General features: G+C 33.2%; 2 protein-coding genes across 5 annotated transcripts; both read right to left on the bottom strand.

Annotated features, from left to right (window-relative positions):
* Positions 1-6188: 6188 nt before the first annotated feature.
* On the bottom strand, positions 6189-10309 carry LOC100250293 (uncharacterized). 3 transcript variants are annotated; one of them, XM_010649484.3, is made up of 4 exons: positions 10031-10305; positions 8799-9227; positions 7832-8085; positions 6189-6545 (listed from the first exon to the last, which is right to left on the bottom strand). In XM_010649484.3, exons 1-3 carry the CDS (start codon positions 10133-10135, stop codon positions 7858-7860), a joined length of 762 nt encoding a protein of 253 aa, XP_010647786.1. In that variant the 5' UTR covers positions 10136-10305; the 3' UTR covers positions 6189-6545; positions 7832-7857. The 3 variants fall into 3 exon arrangements, with proteins under 3 accessions (XP_010647786.1, XP_002284957.1, XP_010647787.1); XM_002284921.5 differs by lacking the exon at positions 6189-6545 and adding an exon at positions 6564-6905 and having other exon boundaries at positions 10031-10309; XM_010649485.3 differs by lacking the exon at positions 6189-6545 and adding an exon at positions 6564-6880.
* A 3604-nt stretch (positions 10310-13913) lies between these two features.
* Positions 13914-22597, bottom strand: LOC100255475 (probable N-acetyl-gamma-glutamyl-phosphate reductase, chloroplastic). Of its 2 annotated transcripts, XM_010649486.3 has the most exons (15): positions 22377-22573; positions 22223-22289; positions 21424-21579; positions 21062-21169; positions 19750-19836; positions 19583-19633; positions 19389-19460; positions 18456-18575; positions 17285-17345; positions 17096-17176; positions 15611-15690; positions 15420-15509; positions 14870-14998; positions 14634-14759; positions 13914-14188 (listed from the first exon to the last, which is right to left on the bottom strand). In XM_010649486.3, exons 2-14 carry the CDS (start codon positions 22274-22276, stop codon positions 14652-14654), a joined length of 1197 nt encoding a protein of 398 aa, XP_010647788.1. In that variant the 5' UTR covers positions 22277-22289; positions 22377-22573; the 3' UTR covers positions 13914-14188; positions 14634-14651. The 2 variants fall into 2 exon arrangements, with proteins under 2 accessions (XP_010647788.1, XP_002284953.1); XM_002284917.5 differs by having other exon boundaries at positions 22223-22597.
* Between the last annotated feature and the right edge of the window lie 674 nt (positions 22598-23271).

The raw sequence follows: 23271 nt of genomic DNA, 5'->3' as shown, positions 1-23271 counted from the left end.
AACTTTTAGAATCATCACAAGAATGATATTCATGTATGACAATATGAATCACCACCTCATTTCTTTCTCGATTCCATTTTCCATCAAAACAAATAAATAGAAGAAGAAAAATAAAGGCAAATAGAAAAAGAAAAATAAAGGCTACACAAGAAATCATTTAAAATATAGAATATGTTGAGAATTGAGGATAAGTACTGCAAAAGAGCAAGAGCGCATGGGAGATTGTTCATTCTCTGGATTTCGCCTTCCTTCTCTTTCTCTTGAGACAATCAATGGTTTGGAAGGTCATCCATGCTTGCTTCATCTTCTTGTTATGAAATGATACTTGAACAACATGCAAAAGTAGTTATATGGTAAAATCCCTCTTCATCTTCTTGTTATGAAATGATACTTGAGCAACAGGTAAAAGTAGTTGCGTGGTAAATCCTTCTTAATTACAAGGGGACCTCCAATATCCATTATGAAGACATAATTACAACATCTCTCTCAATTATGAGGAGACAACATTAAAGCTTGCAAAAAGGATGAAGGCCTCATTTTATAACACAAGGAGGTTCCTTCTTTTTGTCTTCTTTAAATGTGAGATGACTTCAATCTTAACATTCTCCCACTTGAAGTCATTCTTCTATATCTTGCCCTAACACGTGCATGTTGCTTACGTTACTTCTAAGCCATAAGAGGATCTGCACCAGCTGAATTTGTCAATATTAATTGGTTTTGTCAACGCATTTGCTAGATTATCCTTTGTATGGATTTTTTTGCATATTCACGTTCCTTGTTCCACCACTTCTCAAACAAAGTGATATTTAACTCCTGTGTGTTTAGTCCTTAAATAAAATATGGGATTCCTTGCAATATGCAAGGCACTTTGAATGTCACAAAACAAGGAAATTTTTTTAAAAAAATTTTATTTTAATGTCATTCCTAATATATAAGAAGTCTAATTAATTTCATTTAAGAGTGATTAATCATTTAATTGCTACTTACTAACTTTAACCTTCGTCAATAGTAAACAACATCTTTAAAAGTTATAAAGTTAAAGGCAACTTTATTATAATTCCTTAGGTAACCAAACAAACCCATTGGGCAACAATATTCGTACGTCTCCTAGACCCACAACATCCAAGGCTGAACCATCAACCAAATACACCTTACCAAAATCACCTGTAGCATAATTCTATGTGATTTCTCAATGTGGGGTGGTATGAAACGAAGCTCCTAAATCCAAAACCCAATCATCAAGTGGACTGTCTACTGCAAGAAGTAATGCATCATGTACCTCTTATGTTATAGCATTAGAAAAATCATCTGCATTATTCTTCTTAGGACTTTTGCATTGCCTTCTAAAGTGGCATGTTTTCCCACAGTTCTAGCATTGTATTTGTTGGCCTGATCTAGATTTGCTTCTGTTCCAATTAGAATTTCTGGATTTTGATCTACCCCGGTTTGAATTTCTGTCATTACCTTTGCCTTTTGTCTCAAGGTTTAGGGCAGAACCAGATCCTGAGGTTTTGCCTACATCTCTTCGGCGAATCTCCTAAGCCAGAATTAAATCTCGTATATCATTGTACTTGGGTTTTTCCTTTCCCTTAGAATTGCTTACTGCCATCCTCATTGCCTCCCAACTGTTTGGGAAAGAAACCAAGATGATCAGAGCACAAATCTCATCATCAAAATCAATTTCTACATACAACAATTGATTTGTGATTGTATTAAATTCATTCAGATGTTGTGCTACTGATGCATTCTTTGCCATCTTCAAATTGAACAATTTCTTCATCAGATGCACTTTATTGTTTGCAGACAGCTTTTCATACATACCGGACAAAACCTTCATCAGATCTGTTGTGGTATTCTCCTTTACAACATTGTGTGCAACAGACCTAGACAGAGTTAACCTAATAACTCTTAGAACCTGTCTGTCAAGAAGCGCCCATTCCTTAGCCTTCATACTCTTAGGTTTTGTCTCCAAAAGAGGCAGATGCAATTTCCTCCCATAGAGATAATCTTCAATTTGCATCCTCCAATACGCAAAGTCTGTGCCATCAAAATTTTCTATTCTAGACGTCTTTCCTGTTTCCCCTGTCATTGCTCCCACTCAAACCTAACCCTAGGCTCTGATACCAATTGAAGGGAATTAAGCTGAATTCCCAACCTATGAGAAAAAAAAAAAAAACACACGCAAAAAAAAACAATCACACGCACAAGACAGTATTTACGTGGTTCGGCAATTTGTCTACGTCTACGGAGTTGTAAGGATATCACTATTATCAGGGAAGAATACAGAGTACAACTTGTGGCTACAATATTTTCTCTATATATAAAACACGGCAACCACACCACATTAAAAAACTCTAATTACAAAAGACCGTTCCACAATGGGCTAAACAGGCCAAAAAAATATTGCACGAATATTGCACATTAAAAGAAAGAAAAAAAGAAAGAAAATTGTCGTCAACTAATGTACCCAATTTCAAAGGAATCATCACAAGTACTTTACTAGAACCAAACTATCCCCAAGAATGATCGTATGTATCTATACGTACGACAACACCACCTTATTTCTTTTTTCCCTAATTCCATTTTCCATCAAAACAAACACAACTTCCAGTACTGAAGAAGTTAAAAGCTAGCCAATAAATCATTTAAAAGAATGTAGAGAATTAAGGATAACCATAGAAGGGCAAGGGCAAGGGCGCTGGAAAGAGTTCTCTTGAGATTTCTGCACTTCTTTTCCATACGTCTTTCTCTTATGGCAATCAATTTTTGAATCTTCTCTTTCTCGACCTTTCTCATCCATGCTACGTGTTGTCAGACTTTCCTAGTATGAGAGGAAATCTGGAGAAGTTTGTGCAGGAGGAAGGCCGACAATATCAAGAGACTTTCTTAGGAGGTATAGAGAAAAATGTTGCAAACATTTAAGGGGATAAATGGAGCGAAATGTGAACCTTGCTGGTGAAATGGAAGTTATGAAACCCCCTCTAAACGGTGTCGTTTGGAATCTCGCATAATGGCATTCCAAAAATTTTGTTCACTTCACTGACATTTCTGCAGATTTAGAACTCAATTTTTGAGTTTATGATGCCCTTTTAAGGAAAAGAAAATATAATTATTAATTATAATAATTTAAATATTTCATTATTGCCTCTCATTTTTCATTAATTTACACTTGATTGATTGAATATGATAGAATAAAATATGCATATACTAAAATCATACATTTTTTTCTATAATATGACATTTATATTTAATAGAAAAATATTTTATGATATGACATTTATTGATGTATTGGTAATTTTTTTTTCATTTTTACAATGGGGCAGATGCATCTTACGATGCACTATTTTATTGGTTATAGTCAAATTGGAACTCATTTAGAGTTGGTTAATCTTTTAGGTACATAGATGACAATAGAGAAATTATTCAAATTGGAAAGAGGCATTCAAATGTCCGAAAGGGCATTCAAACATCTCACATGGCCTTCCAAATGCCCCTTCCCCAAGTGAATTTATTTTCTTGTAATTTTTTTAGATTTATGGAGTTTTACGGAAACTCTTAGGTGATTTTTCTATATATAATTGGTGTTCTTATGTGAGTTTAGTTATCATTTACTCGTTGTTAAAAAGTGTTGAGATTAATTAATGTTATTAAAATCTAGATAAAATTAAAGAATTGGGATATCTTGCATAAAGTATTAATTTTTATATAAGTATCCAATGTATAAAGAGTTTAGTAGCAATTATATCTAGCATTTACTACCTTAAAACATAATTGACTAACTTCATACTTTAATTCTATGTGCTTCTTAATCTCATTACATATATACCTTAAAAAAAAAAAAAATCATAACTGTAGTCATTTTTCATTTTTCTTTTTAGTTAAAACATGGCAGGCTTGAAATAAATTAATATATATATATATATATATATATATATATATAGCTTGAAACGTTATATATTATAAAAAATGATTTTAAAATATAAAATATTTTACATCTCATTGGAAACATAATCATTGGTATTAAAACCAATCTTAGAAAATGAAAACTTTAATTAAATATGATTTTAATCCTACAATAGAACAAAAGTTAATTGTTCTTTTAACTTGTATTTTATAATTTTAACTTGTACTCAACATTTTGAGTTTCCTTTTATGATTCTTGATAATTTCATAAGAATCATCTTTTAATTGGTTCATTCATAATTCTTGTGGGCCTTAATCATCAATTTTCATTAATTAATCTTGCTTCCTTTCAAAGAAATAGGATGACTAATTCAATCATATCACACTCACTCTTAATAGTGTTTAGGAATGATTTGAAGAGGTCTATATTAAAACAAGATTACATAATACAAAAATTCATCAGTTATTCCCAAGATCTTTAGTCTTGTAGTCATATCATTTTGAAGGACTCATTTCATGACGATATTAATTAGTCTTCAATCATGGATATTCTTTATTTAGAAAAAAACAATAATAAACTTAATATTGCAAAATAATTAGTAAATTTGAAGATAATATTGTAACATAAAATACCATGCTTTTCATGATTAAACTTGATAAACTATAAACAAAAAAATAGCCAGATTCAAATAAATAATTTAAACAAACAACATATATATTGCAACTCTCTTTTTGACAGATATTATAATATATAATAACTTATAATGATACTTTTAATATTTTCTTTTAACCGATAACTTTATAGTCCATGTTAAAAATACATTTACAATCTTTGGATGTACAAATAGTCTAACTAAAGCATATGATTTACCTCATCATATTCATTATTTATAAAATGGTTAATTTACCTTTGGGTAAATTCTTAAATATCTTATGATTAATGAGCTTCAATATAGTTATTCGAGAAGTACTTAAATATGTTGCAAGCATCCATAAGCAATGAGTAATTGAATAGCATACATAATCTGAAATTCATGAAACACTCAAGTTTTGTCACTTTGGAGACTAACAATCTTTACAGTATATGAATTTTAAAATTTTGTAATAAACATCATTTACATCTTTAGAGGATGTGCATCAAACTTCCTAGTATGGTTACTTTGGTGACTAACACATTATAAATGATACGAAATCCAACATGATAATATAATTATCATATAAACATTACTTTGTGATAAATCAATATTTAACTATTATTATAAGTATTATATAATAGATAAACATATAAGTTTATTGAAAACCATAATATTACAACAATTTATATGCAAAATTCAATTTATTATTGATACAAAATCATAATTTATATGCATATATGTTACGTCAATAGTCATCAGGTATATATATATTAATAATAAAGATACAATACCATAAACAAAATCATACTTATGATTCAATCAAAAGTGGTTGATGTATAAATCAACTGAGTAAATTTCATGAATCAAGAAAGCCATTCACTTTACATACTAGCCATTAATCATACACTATATTTTACTTACAATTCCTTTTTAGGTCTAATGGATTTATTTTCTATCATTCAACCCATAATATTTTTTATATTTATGGAGTTCTTGAGAAACTCTTAGATGATTTTTCGATGTTATATTCGATGTTATTATGTGAGATTAGTTATCTTTTACTCATTACAAGAAGTGTTGAAATTAATTGATATTATTAAAATCCAGATAAAATTAAAGAATTGAGATATCTTGCATAAAGTATCAATAAGATATATATATATATATATATATATATATATATATATATATATATATATATATATATAACTTAGAATTATCATATCTCATAATATAAAAGAGATTTTATAACATATCTCATTGTTTTTGTGATGGAGTAACATGAGATAGAATAAATGATAATATGATTTACCCGTATTCAAACAACCAAACGTGACCTTAATCATTTACAATCAAATATGAAACAATTCTTAGGTTACATTAGATGATACTTTCTATTTTTATTTTTAAAAATAAAAATTTCTATATAAAATATAAGAACTTATGATCTTAAAAATAATTTTCAACATTTAAAATATTTAAGGAAGTGAAAAATTCCTAAGATATGTTTATGAATGTTTTTATAAACATTTCGCAAAAACCAATCTTCTAAAACAATTCTTAAAAACGGTGTTCAATTGACTATCACTTAAGAACATTTATCGAACATGTATCCCTCAACCTTTTGCATAAGAATCCCTAAACTTCCTATTTTCAAAAAAGGAAATGTGAAAAATATATTTGTAATAGAGAAAGGTTTTGAGCACGGACATCCGTGTGCTACACAATGAAAACGGCTTGAGAAAACGAACCCATTCACAGGAACATGGAAGGCCATATTGAAATAGAAAAGGAAATAAAAGAATATTTTCTGTGACAGGCACGTCTCGCTTAGCTAGCCCATATGAGATGGAAATCTTAAATCTATAATTATACTCTTCTCCCTCCATCATCTCAAGCTCAGTCACTCGGCCTGTATCAGTTGGATTATCCATACAATGAACCATTATAGAAGTTTTAACACAATCATCTTCCACAGTTCCACCCACTATAAATGTGATCCACAGTCTGCAAAAAGATCAAATATTTAGAAACCAGAAACTCTCTTTCTGTTTCTCTATAAATGATTTACTCTTTTAGTATTCTACAAGTCTACTACAACCATAACAACAAAAGAAATGCTATCTGACAGCAAAAAGCTTTATAATCCCCTAGTAGTTTCTACTCTCAGAAGGAAAAAGAAGAAAAAAAGGAATTGCGTAAAAGAGCTCATCATGTCTAGCATTCATCAAGTTTTCCCCAGGTGCCCAAGCACTAAATTATTCAAATTCTTATCAGTATCCACCATCTCCTGTGTCAAGTGATGGATCGATCAGCAGTGTAGACTGCCCAATCACCCCAACCTTCATCAATAAAAACAATTATCACCTGTAACAAGTCAGAAAACCTCAAGGATTTATTATGCCATGAAGCTCTTAAACTACATGAGAGAAGAATAACAAATAATTTGAAATAGACAAACTTGTTTGGTCATACATATGATCTTGACCAAGGTTTCTAGGAACATGTAGGGGAATCCAAGGTAGCAGCAATTTTAATGCAATGGTTGAAAAAGTTTCTTTCACTAAGAGGAGCTTTTGACTGATTCACCCAAAAAAAGAGGGAGAGGGAGAGGGAGGAGGCTGGCAGTGTGATTTGCAAACTTGAGAAACTAACATGTTAGAGGAATTGCTCTATTAAAAATCTACTAAATAACTTCACTGCCCATGGTTGATGTAAGGTACAAAACCATGGATCATGTGATAGTAAGATACTACAAGGAACTCAACTCACTAAGCATCATCCCAACCACTTGAGACAACTATGCCAATCATTTTACATTAGGGAACCAACTCTCAGTTCTTTAGGTTCAGTTCTGAAGATTCTGAAGCACGATACAGGAAAAAATTAGCTATTTAACAAAGTAAAGAAAAGATGAACAATTTGTAATGGTGTCAGGTGGGTGTGGGGGTGGAGGTGAGGACACCATAGGTCAACACTACTTTATTATGTAGTCATTTGAAGCATCAGATTATCATCAGCTAGAACAAGATGTGAGGCAAGCACATAAAACAAACATCAATACCATCACAATCTTCTTAACAAAATATGGAGCAAGACTAGTCTATGAATACCCGCACAATACTAATAAAAGATAGAATATGTTGGTAAATGCTATGTTCTTAGAAACTGGTTCATCAAAGAATCTGAATTATAAATAAAACCAATTTATTAATGCCAACCATGAAACCTAAGTAAAGAAACATATTCATGCACACATATACGCGCTCTCTCCAAGGGACAGCCTTTAATACCTGCTGCAAGGGATGTCCCAATAAAGTTAGGGTGTGTTTGGCACAGAACCACTGCCATTTAAAGATTTCCGCTGAAGAAGGGTTTCACGGGGCCTTCTATACCACAAAAACACAGACCACAGAGTCCTCAATAATCCCCCATTTGCAAAGTGTGGAATGAAAATGCGGCCCCAATATGGGTAATATGGGCCTGGCAATTTAAGCAATGTGAAGAAAATCGCAATTGCAATCAGATGCCAGGCAACTTCTGCATCCTGAAAATCAAACATGTAAAACTACAGTCAAATGAATATCCAACAAGAATTTCCTTTCATTTTTACATGGAAAGATAGGTCTTAGAAGTATGCAGTCAAATCAAATGTAGGGCACTTGAAAAAAAAAAAAAAAACCTACAAGAGCAACCCACCCAAAACAAGGTACATCTCGAACCCATGGGCTTCTACAACCATCCAAGAAGACACTCAAAACTGAAAGGATAACTATGAGATACTACATGGACAGTCCATATATGGCAGACTAGTTACTTTGGTACACATAACATAATGACTATATTCAGAAGGGAGGAATCCACCATTTCCAGTGTTCATCATGATGATCTCCTCTTTCAAAATATTGCACCATCAAATAAGATGAACCTAGACATTCTATGAGAATCCTCAGATATAGATCATATATGATCCAGGAAAAAAATAATCTGTGGCAATTAATTTTGTTGGTTTATTTTCAGATGAAGCATTATAGATGAGATCCACCAAATGCGGAAATGTAGCAACATTCACAAAATTTCTGGATACTTCTGTCAATTTCAGGTATTTAAATGTCAGGAGCACCTATTCCTCAGCATCAGCTTATGTTACTTCACACTGAATGTTTAACAAGAAGTTTTCAGTAGATCATATTTATAAACTACTCAAACAGTGTCTTAGGCATCCTAAATATATAATTCATGGAACATAAATATTTCAACCTTGAGAACTGGAGATAGCTCCAAGGCAGCATCTTTTAGAAGCCCAGCAACAACAATGCCAATAAGTAGTGGAATTGGGACAAGGAATAATTTCTTTTCATTCGCACAGTAGGACATCTCACTGAGTGAGGAAACAGCCAGCAATGGTGCACATAAGTATTTGATGACTGCCAAAGTAAGATCAAGGATAAGTTGAATAAAATTCTCCAATGTTCTGTTCCAAGGGAAGCTCTTGACTGGCTGAGGAGAACTATCCCACAATGTTCTTGCCTTCTCAATTATAGCATCCAAATTTAACTTTTCAGGGTCACCGGAGTGTCCTGCAGTCACCTTTATTTTTGACAGGAGATTCGACCTAGCATTCTGAAATTGCCCATTTGGTTTAAAACTTAAAATGCAGCCATTTGTCTTTGTATACCATGACAATCCCTGGTACAACAGAGAATCTTGTCAACTAAAAGAGATACTTCAGTATAGAAAGAAATTAAAATGAAAAGTTGAAAATAGATTATTTTGTTCCTCACTAACACATGACAAACATTATAAATGTTTCAACAGTAATGCAACATATTTCTATCCAAACAAAAGACCATACTTATGAAGAGAATCATTGAACTACAGAATGGTTATTGAAGGACCAAAGCACCATGCCCCATTGATTTGACCAGAAGATGGATGTATTAACACTCTTTGGAAGAACATAAACCATAATACCTTACAAATGCCATATAGCACAATATGCAATGAATTCTACCAAGGAAAAAAAAAAGAAAAAAAATCCAACCTACCTCCCAGGCAATTGAAAATTCAGAATGTCAGAACTCACCTAAACTAAGCCTAATATGGTTATAATTAGATTCATCTAGCCGCGGTTTTCATTTACCCCGAACCCAACAAGACAAAAATAAAAGGTTCAAGAGTTTAATTCTCTACTTTTGCTACCCTTTCTGAGCAACCAAACAGAAAAATACATAAACACAATGAACACACATAAAGAAGATATACTCTTCAAATCAATAAAATCCCCAAATAAGACCCACAAATCTTTGGTTTTCTTCTCATTTCTCAGCAACCAAACAAGGCTTCATATAACAAAAGCAGGCGAGAAAAATAAAAAGAAAATAAAACTTCAAAATCAACAAAAGTTCCAAATTGGAGATAACCAAGATATTCGAAAGAAAAATTTACAGGCATTTATAAATCAGATTTAGATCAAAAAACAAAAAACATACCTCGAATTTGGAAAGAAAAGGAGAATGGGTTCCAAGAGACATTTCAGAGGAAGGTCGACGGGGAGTGGAAGCAGTAAAGAAGTGGGTGGGATACGTAGACGACATTTGTGAGAAAGATGAAAGCTTTTTGAAGAAAAGGGTAATTCAGATGATGGGTTCGAACCAGGACGCCATGGATTGAGCTACAAGGACGAAGGATAAGATGCGCAGGGTTTAAGTGGTGAAGCTCAAAAATCCCCCACTAATGTGGCTTGTTTGGTTTGTTTCTCCTCTCATTATTTTCTGATTTTACAAAATTTTATAATTCTTTATATTTTAAAAAAACTACACCAAATTATGTACTTTCAATTAATTAATTAAAAGTTTTTTTTTTCCTTTCAATTAATTAATTAATTAAAACTTGTATTTTTCTTTTTAAATTTGTATAACCTATACGAAAATTTGAGAATTGAAAGATGAGAACTTGGATTTGATTACTCAAGGAAATCAAATTAGTTAAGAAATATTAATGTAAGAAGGCTCTTACTTCAACAATTAAAATAAATATTTGTTTTTACAAAAATAGAGATAAAATAGAGATTAAGAGTGAATTTCTAATTTGTAAATAGAATTGAAAATTAAAATAATTATACCATTAATTAAGAATATTAATTGTTTTGTTTGTAAATTTTAAGATTTTATTTTGAATATAAAATTGTTAACCAAACCACGTATACACATAAACAAAAAAATAAAAAAGAATACAAGATTTTTAATGTGATATTAATGCAATCCCTACATCCATGGAGTGCGTCAACACTCAACAGTCCACTAATTAAAAGTAATAAGAAGAGTTATAATAGTGAAACTCTTGAAAACATCTCCCAATTGTAGTCCTATATCAAAAAAATAAATTTTAAAATATAAAAGCGCTAAATATATAATAAGGGTAAACTCGTCATTCATCTCATAAAAAAAATCTCCAAGGGACGTTGCCCCCTTCAACCCCCACAAGTTGATCGAGCATCTCAATCCCTGGTATCCTAAGTGAAGCGCAACAAAACTAATTAAGATTTCACAATCCAATAATATTTATGTCTTCATTATTTTGTTAAGTTGCCTAAAAAAGTTTTTTATAAAAAAAAATTAATTTGAAGGTATTATTACATACATAATAGTTGAGTCATTATCTAATTTTATTTTATATATATATATATATATATATATATATATATATATATATATATATATATATATATATTTTTATGCGGACATGAAAGTTGTTCCATAAGAGGTAAAAATAGAAATTTTTTAAGTAATACATCTATTCTATCATGTTTACACTGTTTCCATGGAAAAGGGTAACGGAACATAATATAAGGCGACCCTTATTTATTATTGACATCCAATCTTCTTACCAAGCTAATAATAAAAATAATGCTAAAAATAGTAATTGGCATCACTTTGCTTGTGTCAATATGAGGCCAAGCCTTATGCGGGGACACATTGCACTCGTGAGTATCTATGGCATGCAAAATAACGTGTCTTAGAAAATCAAATATACTTGTGAGGCTAAGTATCACATCAATGTACGGGTACGAGTGCTATTAGTGCTAGGTGTTGGCTTAGTGACAATATGAAAGATGGTAACACATGGTGATGACATCATGTACACACACACACACGTGAAGTATCCTATGGACATCTAAACTCAATAAAAATTAAAGTGTAAGATGTTACAAGTTGAAATTTTCTATAATTAAATAAAATTCATTAGGGTGTGTGGAAACACCTTTAATGTCTTCTCCTGTCACAATGAGAGAACCTTCAAAAACATTTTAAGAGAGGTTGGGGTGACTCTTTCCAAGGGTGGTGATAGAATATAGGTGACAACAGGTATATCACTCCGAAAGAATGACATGAAGCCTCATATATGAAAAAGATTGATGGTGAAGGTCTTACTAGTATGCATCCTAGGCAAAATACCACGAGTCTAGTACAAACCATGAACACAATGTCATGGGGTACAGTTGTTACATAAGGCCTAAGCTATACATGCTTTGGAATCAATAATATTGTCATGTATATGCCAATAATGCAATTGATGTAGATCATAGGCTAAGAAGAAAGCTTGTTTTGCATAGTTAACATTATAATAAGGATGTGGGCTAGGAAAGGGTTTGACACACATGAAGTTATTTATACATACATTAGTAGACTGAGTACCACACATGGGTTAAATAGGGTGCAACATTTAGTATTAGTGAAAGACCAAACAAAAGTTGTTGGCATGGTAAGAATAAGACACATTGAGGCAAAAAAATGTGACATTGACATTGGGGGAAGCCTAAGTAGGAGGTTGTTAAGTTGTCATGGAAATGATACTTGGTATGAAAAGCATCTAAAATGGAATACATGGTGGGTTGATAGGCTTGCTACACACGACACATTGGATAGGAGGCATGCAATGGTGCAATATGACTAAGGAAGTTGACATGATCAAAAGCGTGAGTTGTTGAAGAAAGAGATGGTATGGGCATAAATAAGCAATGCAACTACTTTGAAATATGGGAAAGGTATTGAGTATAGAAGAAAACTATTAAGACAGGAGACAATAATTGAAGTCATGCATTGAACCAGATGTGGGTGATTCCTAGAACATGGTTGTATTTGGTGCTATAAAAAGTGAACTTTGCTAGGCCTTTTTTTATCAATCTATCAAGAAGGAAAATTATGGAGTCTTGTTTTGAAAATACCTTCGTTGTTTTCTTATAATTACTCGAGGTTTGATGCAAATTTGAGGTTTTTCCCTTTAAAATTTTGTATTGTTTATGTGCAATTGTTGTGCATTTTATGGAGCTAGCAAGTGGTTGGTTTAGAGGGTTTCTAAGCATGCTTGTAACAATAATACAAGTAATATTTTTGTATTTCTCAAATTTTGTAAATTTCATAAATTTTTATATAATATACCAAGAAATTCTCTACAATGACAAGATATGTGGCATGATCACTGCTCTACCAAGTGGCAAATCAAGAGAATGGAATGCAATTGTTAGGATAAATGGCAATGGCCAAAGCCATGAGCCGAACCACTACCTAAAATGTGGGTTCTATTAGTAGGTTTGTACTTAAAGAGACAGGTATAGTTGGTGCATATACAAAGTTTACTTTACTATACCTCTTTATATGAACTTACCAAGGAAATGTTGTTCAAAGAAGACCTTAGCCATTTTTTAGCAATTAGTTGAGAGTTAATGCAAGTTAAAGGGTTTTTCCCTATAAAAAGTTGTGTTGTTTGCCAATTTTATGGTTTTGTAAAGGCTCACTTAGAGGACTCCTCAATGGCACAAACACCGTAAATATTAAGAATAGACCTCATACTTGTGACACTTAAGACCATATTTAGTTATCAAAAAGCCTCTTTACTTCACCTGACTTGAAAGCACAGTAGAAGGATGTAAGAGACAGCTTCTCATTTAGTGTTCTCCCCAACGAATCTATCCTCCTCTTCCATAAGACCCCTTTTCTCATGAAGCCTCCCTCCTAAGCAAACTCTCAACACTCTCCCACTCTCAATCATGGAAGTATCTCAAGAAACATTGGTTCTGAAGCCCCTGCCCATTTGAAGCCTCCCAAGGCTGAACCAACCTTAGAAGCAATGCAGCCAAGGAGATCTTCCCATTAATTAACCAACTTGTTAAATTTTGGTAACTTTACAATATTCATTGACCATTGGAAAGACGATTTTGGTTGCAAAGAAATTTTTTTTTTTCATTTAATATTTTTTTGAAAACAGTCTGTCCTTTGTTTGGTAAGAAAATGAGAAGCTAAGAAAAATGAAAAAGCGAACAATCAGCCATTATTTTCTCATGGGTGAATGAATGTATGTTTAGAGATCAAGAAGTAATCAAATGTTCCTGGGAAGTCGAGAGGCAGAGTCCTTATTGCAATTAAAAATCATTCTAACAAAGATGAACCATTATTTTATCAACCCTAACAAGAAGATCTGGCACCCAAGATTGTTTCGAGGATCAACTGTTTAACAGCATATATAGCTTCTAAAGGAAAAACTATTTATAAATACATGTCCCAACAATGTTCTACAATACTGGATTTCCATTTGCAAGCTCTTTAACCCACTGCAGTGGCTTCAAGATACGGATTCCGTGCCAAAGTTACCTGCAATAAACCGGTGTAGATCAGTTATGCAGAAGCGAGGTTATGCACAACTACAACCCTTGTAGATGAACATGGCAAGGTTCAAAATTTTGGTTTCCACATGAACTTTGCAAGGTTATGCACAACTACAGACTTTGTTGATTTTGACTATGTTCTTCAAATTCAACAATTATTCTGGAATTTCAAAATCTAGTCTCTGCCCATAAGAATGAGCGATGCATGTTGAAATGAACACAACAGCATAGCCAACACGTTAGAACAACATCAATTATGCAAAATGGTTCTGGTCAGAGGGGCTACAAGGAAGGCCAAAAGGTGGAGACAGCAGAAAGAAAAAACTCGGTGGTCTGTGCTCAACATGGACACAAAGCCTAGATCAAGTAGAGTGGTAGAAAAGGATTTCTTATTCAATAAGCTTTGTTTAAGTTCAGACTTGAATGCTTACCCTTTAAGGTAGAGTATCTTATGGAAACAATGGCTGGTAGAGAAGTCCTGTATTCTCCGGCAATCCCATCATCACATTAAGATTCTGCAAGGCTTGACCAGAAGCTCCCTTCACAAGATTATCAATCTGCAGCAAGGATTTGAGACCTTAGCCAGTGATAGTAGGATTATTAATAACCTTTCATACTAGAAATATGAAGGAATTCTAAAACATGAACAAAGGAAATTTAAACATACAACAGATACTATAATTGCTCGTCCAGGGATTCGATCAGGAAAGACATTCAGAAGACAGTAATTGGATCCACGGACATTTCGAGTATGAGGAACAACTCCTTTCTCCAGCAAAATTACAAATTCTTCGTCCTGAAAAGAGCAGTGGATATGATTAAACCATCAGACTCATGGAGAAATACAAAGATGATATCTACAATTAATCAACTGCCATTCACGTTGGGCCTTCAGAAAGGACATTAATCAGGCCAAACAAAATAATCAATCACCCAAACCAATAAAACCCCTTGAGATACAGAATAAACAAATAAATGGAACTTTTATGCATTATACGATAATCTAACTAAATTAAGATTATTGTTGGTCAGAAGATTAAATGGCAGGTGATGCAGGCAAATTTATCACTTGACAGATAATTATAAGATAGCTTCTCTGGGGTGTTTGTGCCTGTGTCATGAATTTGAAGCTCTATTCTTTGTGAACATTGGCTGTGAATCAATGAGACCCCTAAAAGTGAAACCAGTGTGTGAAAGTCACATCATGAAACAAATACCTCATAGGCAATCTTTAATTGTTTGTACAAATCCTCAATTGTGACTCCTGGGGTCATTTCCACGTATATAGTTGATTGCATACCACGGCTCTGTCACACCATAATATGAATATAATGTTTAACTGCTTTGTGAGTAAAGAGACAAATGACAATATTATAAGTACTTTTATACATCTGAATGTAACCACTACCATTGGCATTAGGTGAGGAGTGAAGCTGACAGTCACTTTTGCATGTGCAGCATCTGAAAGTCCCTGCTCAATCTCAGGAACTGAAACTCAAAAACAAAATCCAGATTATGCATCAAAATCAACCAAATGACAACTTCGAATTTTGTATCATATGCTTTTGGAGCCATTAAATTCCATGTAAAGAAAATTCTTCCTACTTCCTCTAAATTATCTTAAATAATTAAATAAGATGAACATCAATATGAGACTTCTCTAGCATAAAGTGAAGATGGTCAACATGCAATTGTATCTTTATTATAAAAAATATTGCTAGAACATCCTCTCCCATAGTTTTGCAAGATTGCTTTCCTATGCATGACTAAGAAATAATTTTTGAAGCTTTAGTTTTTCCACCCTGAACATAATATCAGGCAATGCAGGTCTGGTGCAGGCCAGACTAATATCATATTCGAGATGCAGCCAAGCAGGCAGGGGCAGGACAGAAAGAAATCATGTGCATGTATATCTATATCTAAATGAGGGTTATAAAATCTCAACAAACCAAAAAGGTAAAAAGCCCTCTCTCTAGGATCATGTTTAACGGTTCCTATCTCTGAGCCCAGGGTCCAAGCCAAAGGAGAGAGTACAAGCGAACAACCCCCATGGGACGTATTTTTCCCTCATTGGACCCATTTTCTTTTGCCTTCTTGTCAAAGGCTGATCTATTCAACTGCCAGCAAGCTAGTTTAAGAGAGAAGGGCATCTATTATCTTTGTCTTGGATCAAGAAAGAGTGATAGGTTGCAGAGAAAGGACAGTCAATAGAAGCAATCGTCAGAGGAACTTTCCTTCACTTTTGACTGATGCTAGCCAAGGATGCAATGAAGTGATTTGGGATAAAGATTGTGATGGATTACATTTAGCTGTAGGGGTAGAGATGACTGTGGGCTGTACAGAGATTTTGGAGAAAACTGTACCTTTATCCCAGATATGAGGGACATTCAGGGACTCCCAAGGATAAATATATAATAGCACTATAATCCGGGTGTGTGAGGGGAAGTGGGGGAGGGGATTGGCATAAACCTAAACCCATACTGACCTCAACCTGGGTCCAAAAAATAGAATGGATTAAATAAAAAATAACCACTCATACACTGATTGCAACTTTATCAAATCCATCCCAGTAAAGATTAGATGGAACAGGTCACTTCAAAAACTCGCCCTATTGACATCCGTGAACTTTTCTTTTTATCATATTCAACATCCATAAACTTGGTAAAGCTATTATGACAAAGATCCACTACAATAATATACATTTTCCATTAAAACCATTAAGTGCCAGATTCATTCAGCATGCATCAGTCCCCACCCCACACAAAGGAAAAAGAAATCAGCATGTTAAAAGTAATCATGAAAAAATATTATGAATTTAAATGGAAAGAAAATAATTGTAAATAGATAGGGATTTTGCTTCATTGTAATATCATTCTGATTTACAAAATCTTACCATGGCGATGCCTTGTAATACCATAAGAATGAATGCCTTCAGCTATTTCAGTGTACAGATTTGCCTCCTTGGCACCACGACCTGCAAAATGCACCAAATACCAAAAGCTGCTGAAATGTGCTGCAAGTGGAATCAAGAATATATACTGCTAAGAATTTGCATTAAAAATAAAAAATAAAAAATCCTAACCTGCTCCACTCACACCAGATTTTGCATCAATAATGAGATTTCTTGTTTCAATGAGATTAGCCTGCAAACCAAATGCAAATCTGAAAAACACAGGGCACTTAATAGGGACATCTGAGAAGACGAGACCCCCAAGAATGGTCCAGTCAGAAACTATGCATGGCAAGCTTCTGTTGGCAATGGATGGTTCAGATATTAAATCTAGAGAATAATTGCAGTTACCCAAAGGGGTTTGATATTATGTGCATCTCAAACACTTCCATGTCTCCAGATGATCAAATACCTCTCTTATTTGTCTAATTTGGGAGATCAAATATTCATTAAAATCAGAGTAATTAATGCAGCCGAGGGGATCTTAAAATTAATTAGTTCAATTTGTTAAATCATGGAAACGAAACAGCACCTGCTTAAAACAAAAATGCATGTCAAGTGCTATAAAGGGCCATCAGGTGTAGCTTAAGAGTAGTGACCTCTAACAATAAACTAGAGGCCTCTAAGTTGAATCTCCCTGGTATTTAAGGGGTACAGGGTATAGGAGCAGGCCCAAATTGCTTGAGATTTGTTTTGCAGAAGTTGGGATAAAGGCCTTGCTATTCGGATGAATCTCTCCCCATTATATAAAAAGATTTAGAATTTGAGACCTAAAGCTTAAGTTTTCATGGTTAGCTACTTAATTCAGCTCATCCACTGTACCTGTCCACACAGTACATTTCCCTAATCTGCTTTTTGGTGTATCTTGATATTTTTTTTATAGGCAAATAAAATTTACTAAAAAACACCAAGCTTTTTGGGTGTGTTGATACTCAGTACATGATAGGGTGTCTCTCAGCATGGCTTTCTTCCTTCCCCCCCACCCATAGTTCTTTCTTCCTTTTTCTCAATTTGTAGAATGGATATAAACCAATGCTTCTTCATTTTGTACTGGATATACTGTATGTCCTAACTATTAAGAGCTTCCTATTGAACTGTAAATGAATTTTTCTCATGCATCTCTGTGCATACAATGAAATTTTAGATATATTAATCCAGTTTCTAATATTTCTGAAATCTAAGAAACAAACAAAGCATTTCTCCCTATAGAAGATACTGCAAGACCTTGGCTCGTACTCAAAACTCAAAAATCAAATCAAATACATAGAAAAACTTTAAAAAAAACAACAAAACAGGCACAAACCTTCAACAAAGGAACAAGAGGAAGCTGAATGGTTGTAGGATAACAGCCAGGATTGGCAACAAGACGTGCAGCTTTAATTTCTTCCCTCAAAATCTCTGTCAAGCCATACACTGCTTCTTTCTGATCCAAGTAAACAAAAAATTCACTAACATGATGAAAAAAGCAAGTGAAAAGAAAGTTGTGCTCAGATAGTTTTCAAGGATCATTATATTGAAGGCCTGTGTTATGTCATACCATTGCCCACAACAACAAAGATGACTTGATGACAACAGATAAATATTACCACAATTAAAATAGTTAAGTTGTCCTTAGCAAGCAATTCTAAGGGAATGCTCAGTGAAATCCATCATCATATGTAAAGCACCATGCATCAAAATGCACGTTGTACCTCAAATATAGTATCCAAAGAGATTTCTCCTAGGAAATTCTTTCCATGGATTCTTGTCCTCTAATGTTGCAAAAGATCACCCAACCAAATATATATGATGATGACAGCCATCAAACACTTGAGGCATTTATAATATTGATATGGTGGACAACAACCTAGGAAGATATGAACAACTTAAATAACAAATATGCATATTTGAGCAACTATAAAGACTCAAATTTGAATACAATGTCCAAGAAACTCAAAATAACAACAACAACAACTATAATAATAATAACACTAACAATAATAATAATAATAATACTTCCTACCTCCATAGTCAAAAGATTAAATTTAAATTTAAATTTTAATATAAGGGTTTCCAAAGTACAATCAAAGTGAGAAAGATCATTCTCCAACAATTCTATTTTATTTAATTGAGTTTGGAAAGAGAATACCATATGGATGGGTATACAACATCAAAGCCAAAAACTCCCGAACCCAGAACTTCTGACACTCTCCTTAAAAGATATCTCAGGTGCACACTTAAGAAAATAATTACCTACCTGCAAATCTGGGGCTCTGTGTGGCTGACCATACCATTCTTCATATTCAGCAATTTCTTGCAGACGAAAGTCCTGCAAAAGCATCACTTAGAATAGATAAGGTAAAATCTTCAAATTTCTAATTAACTGCAGGACGCATGTAAAAGAACCACTTAGACTGCAAAGAAAGGTAGAAGTGTGCATCTAAAGCGTACTGCAGAAAGGTCAACAATCTTTAAACTCTTGGGAAGAGCTTTGATTATGTCCTGTAAAAAAACAATCAATACATAAATGATTAAATAAAAGGAACTTAGTAAATGGTTTGTCATATTTAGAAATTAAGCATATGGCCTCATTTTTGCTGATTGAATGAGTAAAGGACCTGTGTGGTTCCATGTGGCAAACAACAAAACACAGCATCCACATTAGAAAATTTTGCATCCTTGATAGCAACCATATCTGGTAAATCCTGTAAATGTAAAGAACTGTAAGCTCATCAACATTTGCCACCTTGCAAAACATGTTGGGGGAGGGGGTTGGGGGGTGAGAGAGAGAGGAAGAGAGAAAATTAAGCTCTCTGCCTAAATTTCAGGATATCATCATTAATTGTCTCCACTAAATAAAAAACTCCCAGTTTTATTCTACTGGTTTCCTTGTTATGCATAGGATTCACTTTTTAGGTTAATTTTTTCTTCTAAGAAACATAATTTATTTTCTTATACTGCTTTGGATGTGCTGAATTATTTCACATGTGACACTGATTTCCATGACTGGAGGTAAATTATAAAATAATAGTTTTGAGAAAACCATGTAATGGAGCTACTGACAAAATTCTATGGGATCCAAATTATAGAGGTATCTGAATCCTGCTAATGTCCATTAAGGGCCAATAAGGCAGGTTGTTAAATTGGTGGTTGCCCACTCTAAGCTACCAATGCCAAGAAATAATTAAAATATGAAAGTAAAGCTGAGACAGAGAACTTTGAGAAGGGCTAGGTTTGCATTCATAGCACTAGTTTAGTTTTTTGCACAACATCCATGTGCATTCATTTTTGTAGTCATATCACATTCGTTCTATCCATGCCATGCTGTCTACAACTCCCATTTTCCAGTATTCCAAGATTCAATTTGACTCAAACACCTATATTGGTTTCGGAGAAACAGTGTTCTTTCCAAAAATCCCTAATTCAACATTCCCACCAAACAATCATTATGCAATTTTTTAATTTAAAAGAGAATGGTGGGATTTTGTTTAGGAGTGAAAGAAGATAAATACAAATTAGGAGAGTCAGTCAAATGAAATCAAATATGTAGCAACACTCTTAATTCTGATCCTCCAAACTAGATGGACCTCAATTGCAATTACATTTTTAGTTGTATTATTTATTGATTTGACATTTGTTTTAACAATTATTAAAAAGGTATTTGGTCAAAGTCACCATTGAATAGCCAATTTAAAACATATTAGTTGGTTGAGGTGCAGATGCAGGGCATGTACATAATAAGCTACCAACTGGAATGATACATTTTTCTAAAACACTGCTGTGAATATAAATCAAATTTACCACAATTAACTATTGATTGAGTTCAATATGTTCCATGCAAAAAAACTATTTCTAATCAGTATCATTGCTGCAAAAGCAATCATTGTACCTTAAACATAAGGAAAACCCTGAAAATATAAAGAGTCATACTTGTGTGATCAAATGTGGAAATACTGATCCAATTGATTGACCAGCTTTTCTGTCTGCAGTCATGAGGGTAATGCCAAAGTGTGGATGGTTTGCCAGAAGTCTAACAATCTGCCAGGAAATATCATTCCATATATTACATGAATGAAGACAATTTACCATCACCAAGTTGGCAGTGATTCTGAAAAGTGGTTTTAATCTTTATAACACTTGAAAATATTTATTTTTTAAGCATTAAAAGTACTAGAAACACTTTCCAGAATCACTACCAAACACACTCTTAATCATCCTCTTCTTTGAAGTTCCTAAAGTACATTTCAATGGAAAGAAGTGTTATGGGTATCTTTATGAGAAAAACAGAGTACCTCTGAACCAGTGTAGCCACTGGCCCCAAGTACACCAATCCGAACTGCCTTTCCAGATTTCTCGGCTTTTGCCTCTGCAAACTGCACGCTTTGCGGGGATGAAGTCACTGATCCTCTAATATGAAGCTTCCTTCCATTTGAACTCTTCGTTTCACTCTGCAATTATGTAAAAAGAAACATGCATGTAAATAACATTTCCCACCAATTCAAATCTTAAAAGTTACCAACTTTCAGTTAGGTATGGCTTGAAAACAATCACCCTTCTTGTTCCTCTTGATTTGATTGCTAATAAAACTCAGGACAATGAAAATAAAATTTTAAGTCTGATGCTTTCAGCTATTTTACTTCCAAAGAAATGGAAAACTCCATCTCAATAACACCCAGCTTCCTTCCATTTGGAATCTTAGTTTCACTCAACAACTCAATGAAAAACCGGTAACATTATTTCCCACCATTTTGAATCTTCAAAGATAAATTTTCAGTTTAGCATAGCTTAAAAAAAAAAAAAAAAAAGTCCCCTTTCTTATTCCTCTCGTTTGGTTGCGGAGAAAACTCAGGAAAGTACTAATAAAAGTTTAAGTTCTTATTTATCTATTTTACTTCCAACAAATGGAAAACTCCAACACAACTCAACTCAGCCAAGTAGCAGAACAAGGTACTCTGTTTCCAGTGAGCTAAATGTAAAAAAATATATATATAAAATTAAGACAAAATACTCATTACGTGTCTTTTCTTTTCTTCTCCTGCATTTTCTCTCTAACCAAACAGAACTTTACCGAATCTTGTCATAACTACCAACCTTCCTGAACCATTCCCGATCAAAACGAATCGAACTCAAGTGTGCAGAGCTCATTTTCGATCAAAATCTGCAGAAGCCAACAGCGAGAAAGATGTTTCAGATTAGGGTTTCGTTTTGTATGGGGCTTCAATTATCAGATGCTCGGGGAATTTACTCAAAGAATAGGATGCTTGAAATGTGAAATTGGGGTTTATTCCAATGATGCCTTTGGGTGTGTGGAAGAGAAAAAAAAGGAAGAAAAGGGAAAAACAAAAGCTTCTCCAGAGCATCAATGGCGAAACCCTAATCTGAAGCTGACTCCACTGTAAGTGGGGGGTGGGTGTACGAAAATTCTATGCGACGTAGGTCAAAACGTGACGTGTAATGAGAAGATTTGTCGCTTTAGAGCTTGCTTTTAACACTTTATTTTAATATTCTTTTATTATAAAATATTTTACGTATTTTATTTTATTTGGTTAATCGATAAAGAGTATAAATGTCCGTACATTTCAAAACAAATGAAAATGAATTTGATAATAATTTTAAAACCTTAAAAAATTTTATCTTTCAAATAGTAAAAAAAATACTTTTAAAAATTATTATCAAACACATTTTAAATAAAAAACCAAAATTATCATCAACGATGATTATACACTTTATTTTATTTTTAATTTTTTTGTAAATAAACCTTTTTTCCAAAAATATATATATAATTTCATGTGCCATTTTTATTATTGAATTAATTTTAGATAGATGCTATTTATGTATGATATTTTTTTCATATTTTCCCATCTTTTCACTTATTTTTCATCATTTCTATTGTCCAAACATTCTTACTATTTGGAATAAATAAATAATTTTGAATTGTAGTTTAAATTTGATGTAAATTATATTTTTAGGTTGAATCATTTGTTATAACGCATGTAACAGACCTGAGCCGAGACACGTGACACGTGCTACTATCTGTGTTACAACACGTGCCACGGCTTGTGCAAATGGTAGGATTATAAAGTGAGACAAGAGGTAGATTTTAAAGTGCATATTTTTCACATACATTTTCGAGGTAACTT

The sequence above is a fragment of the Vitis vinifera genome, chromosome 3, assembly GCF_030704535.1.
Source record: "Vitis vinifera cultivar Pinot Noir 40024 chromosome 3, ASM3070453v1".
In the NCBI taxonomy this organism is placed as follows: Eukaryota; Viridiplantae; Streptophyta; class Magnoliopsida; order Vitales; family Vitaceae; genus Vitis; species Vitis vinifera.
This window is presented reverse-complemented; position numbering and strand designations above follow the sequence as displayed.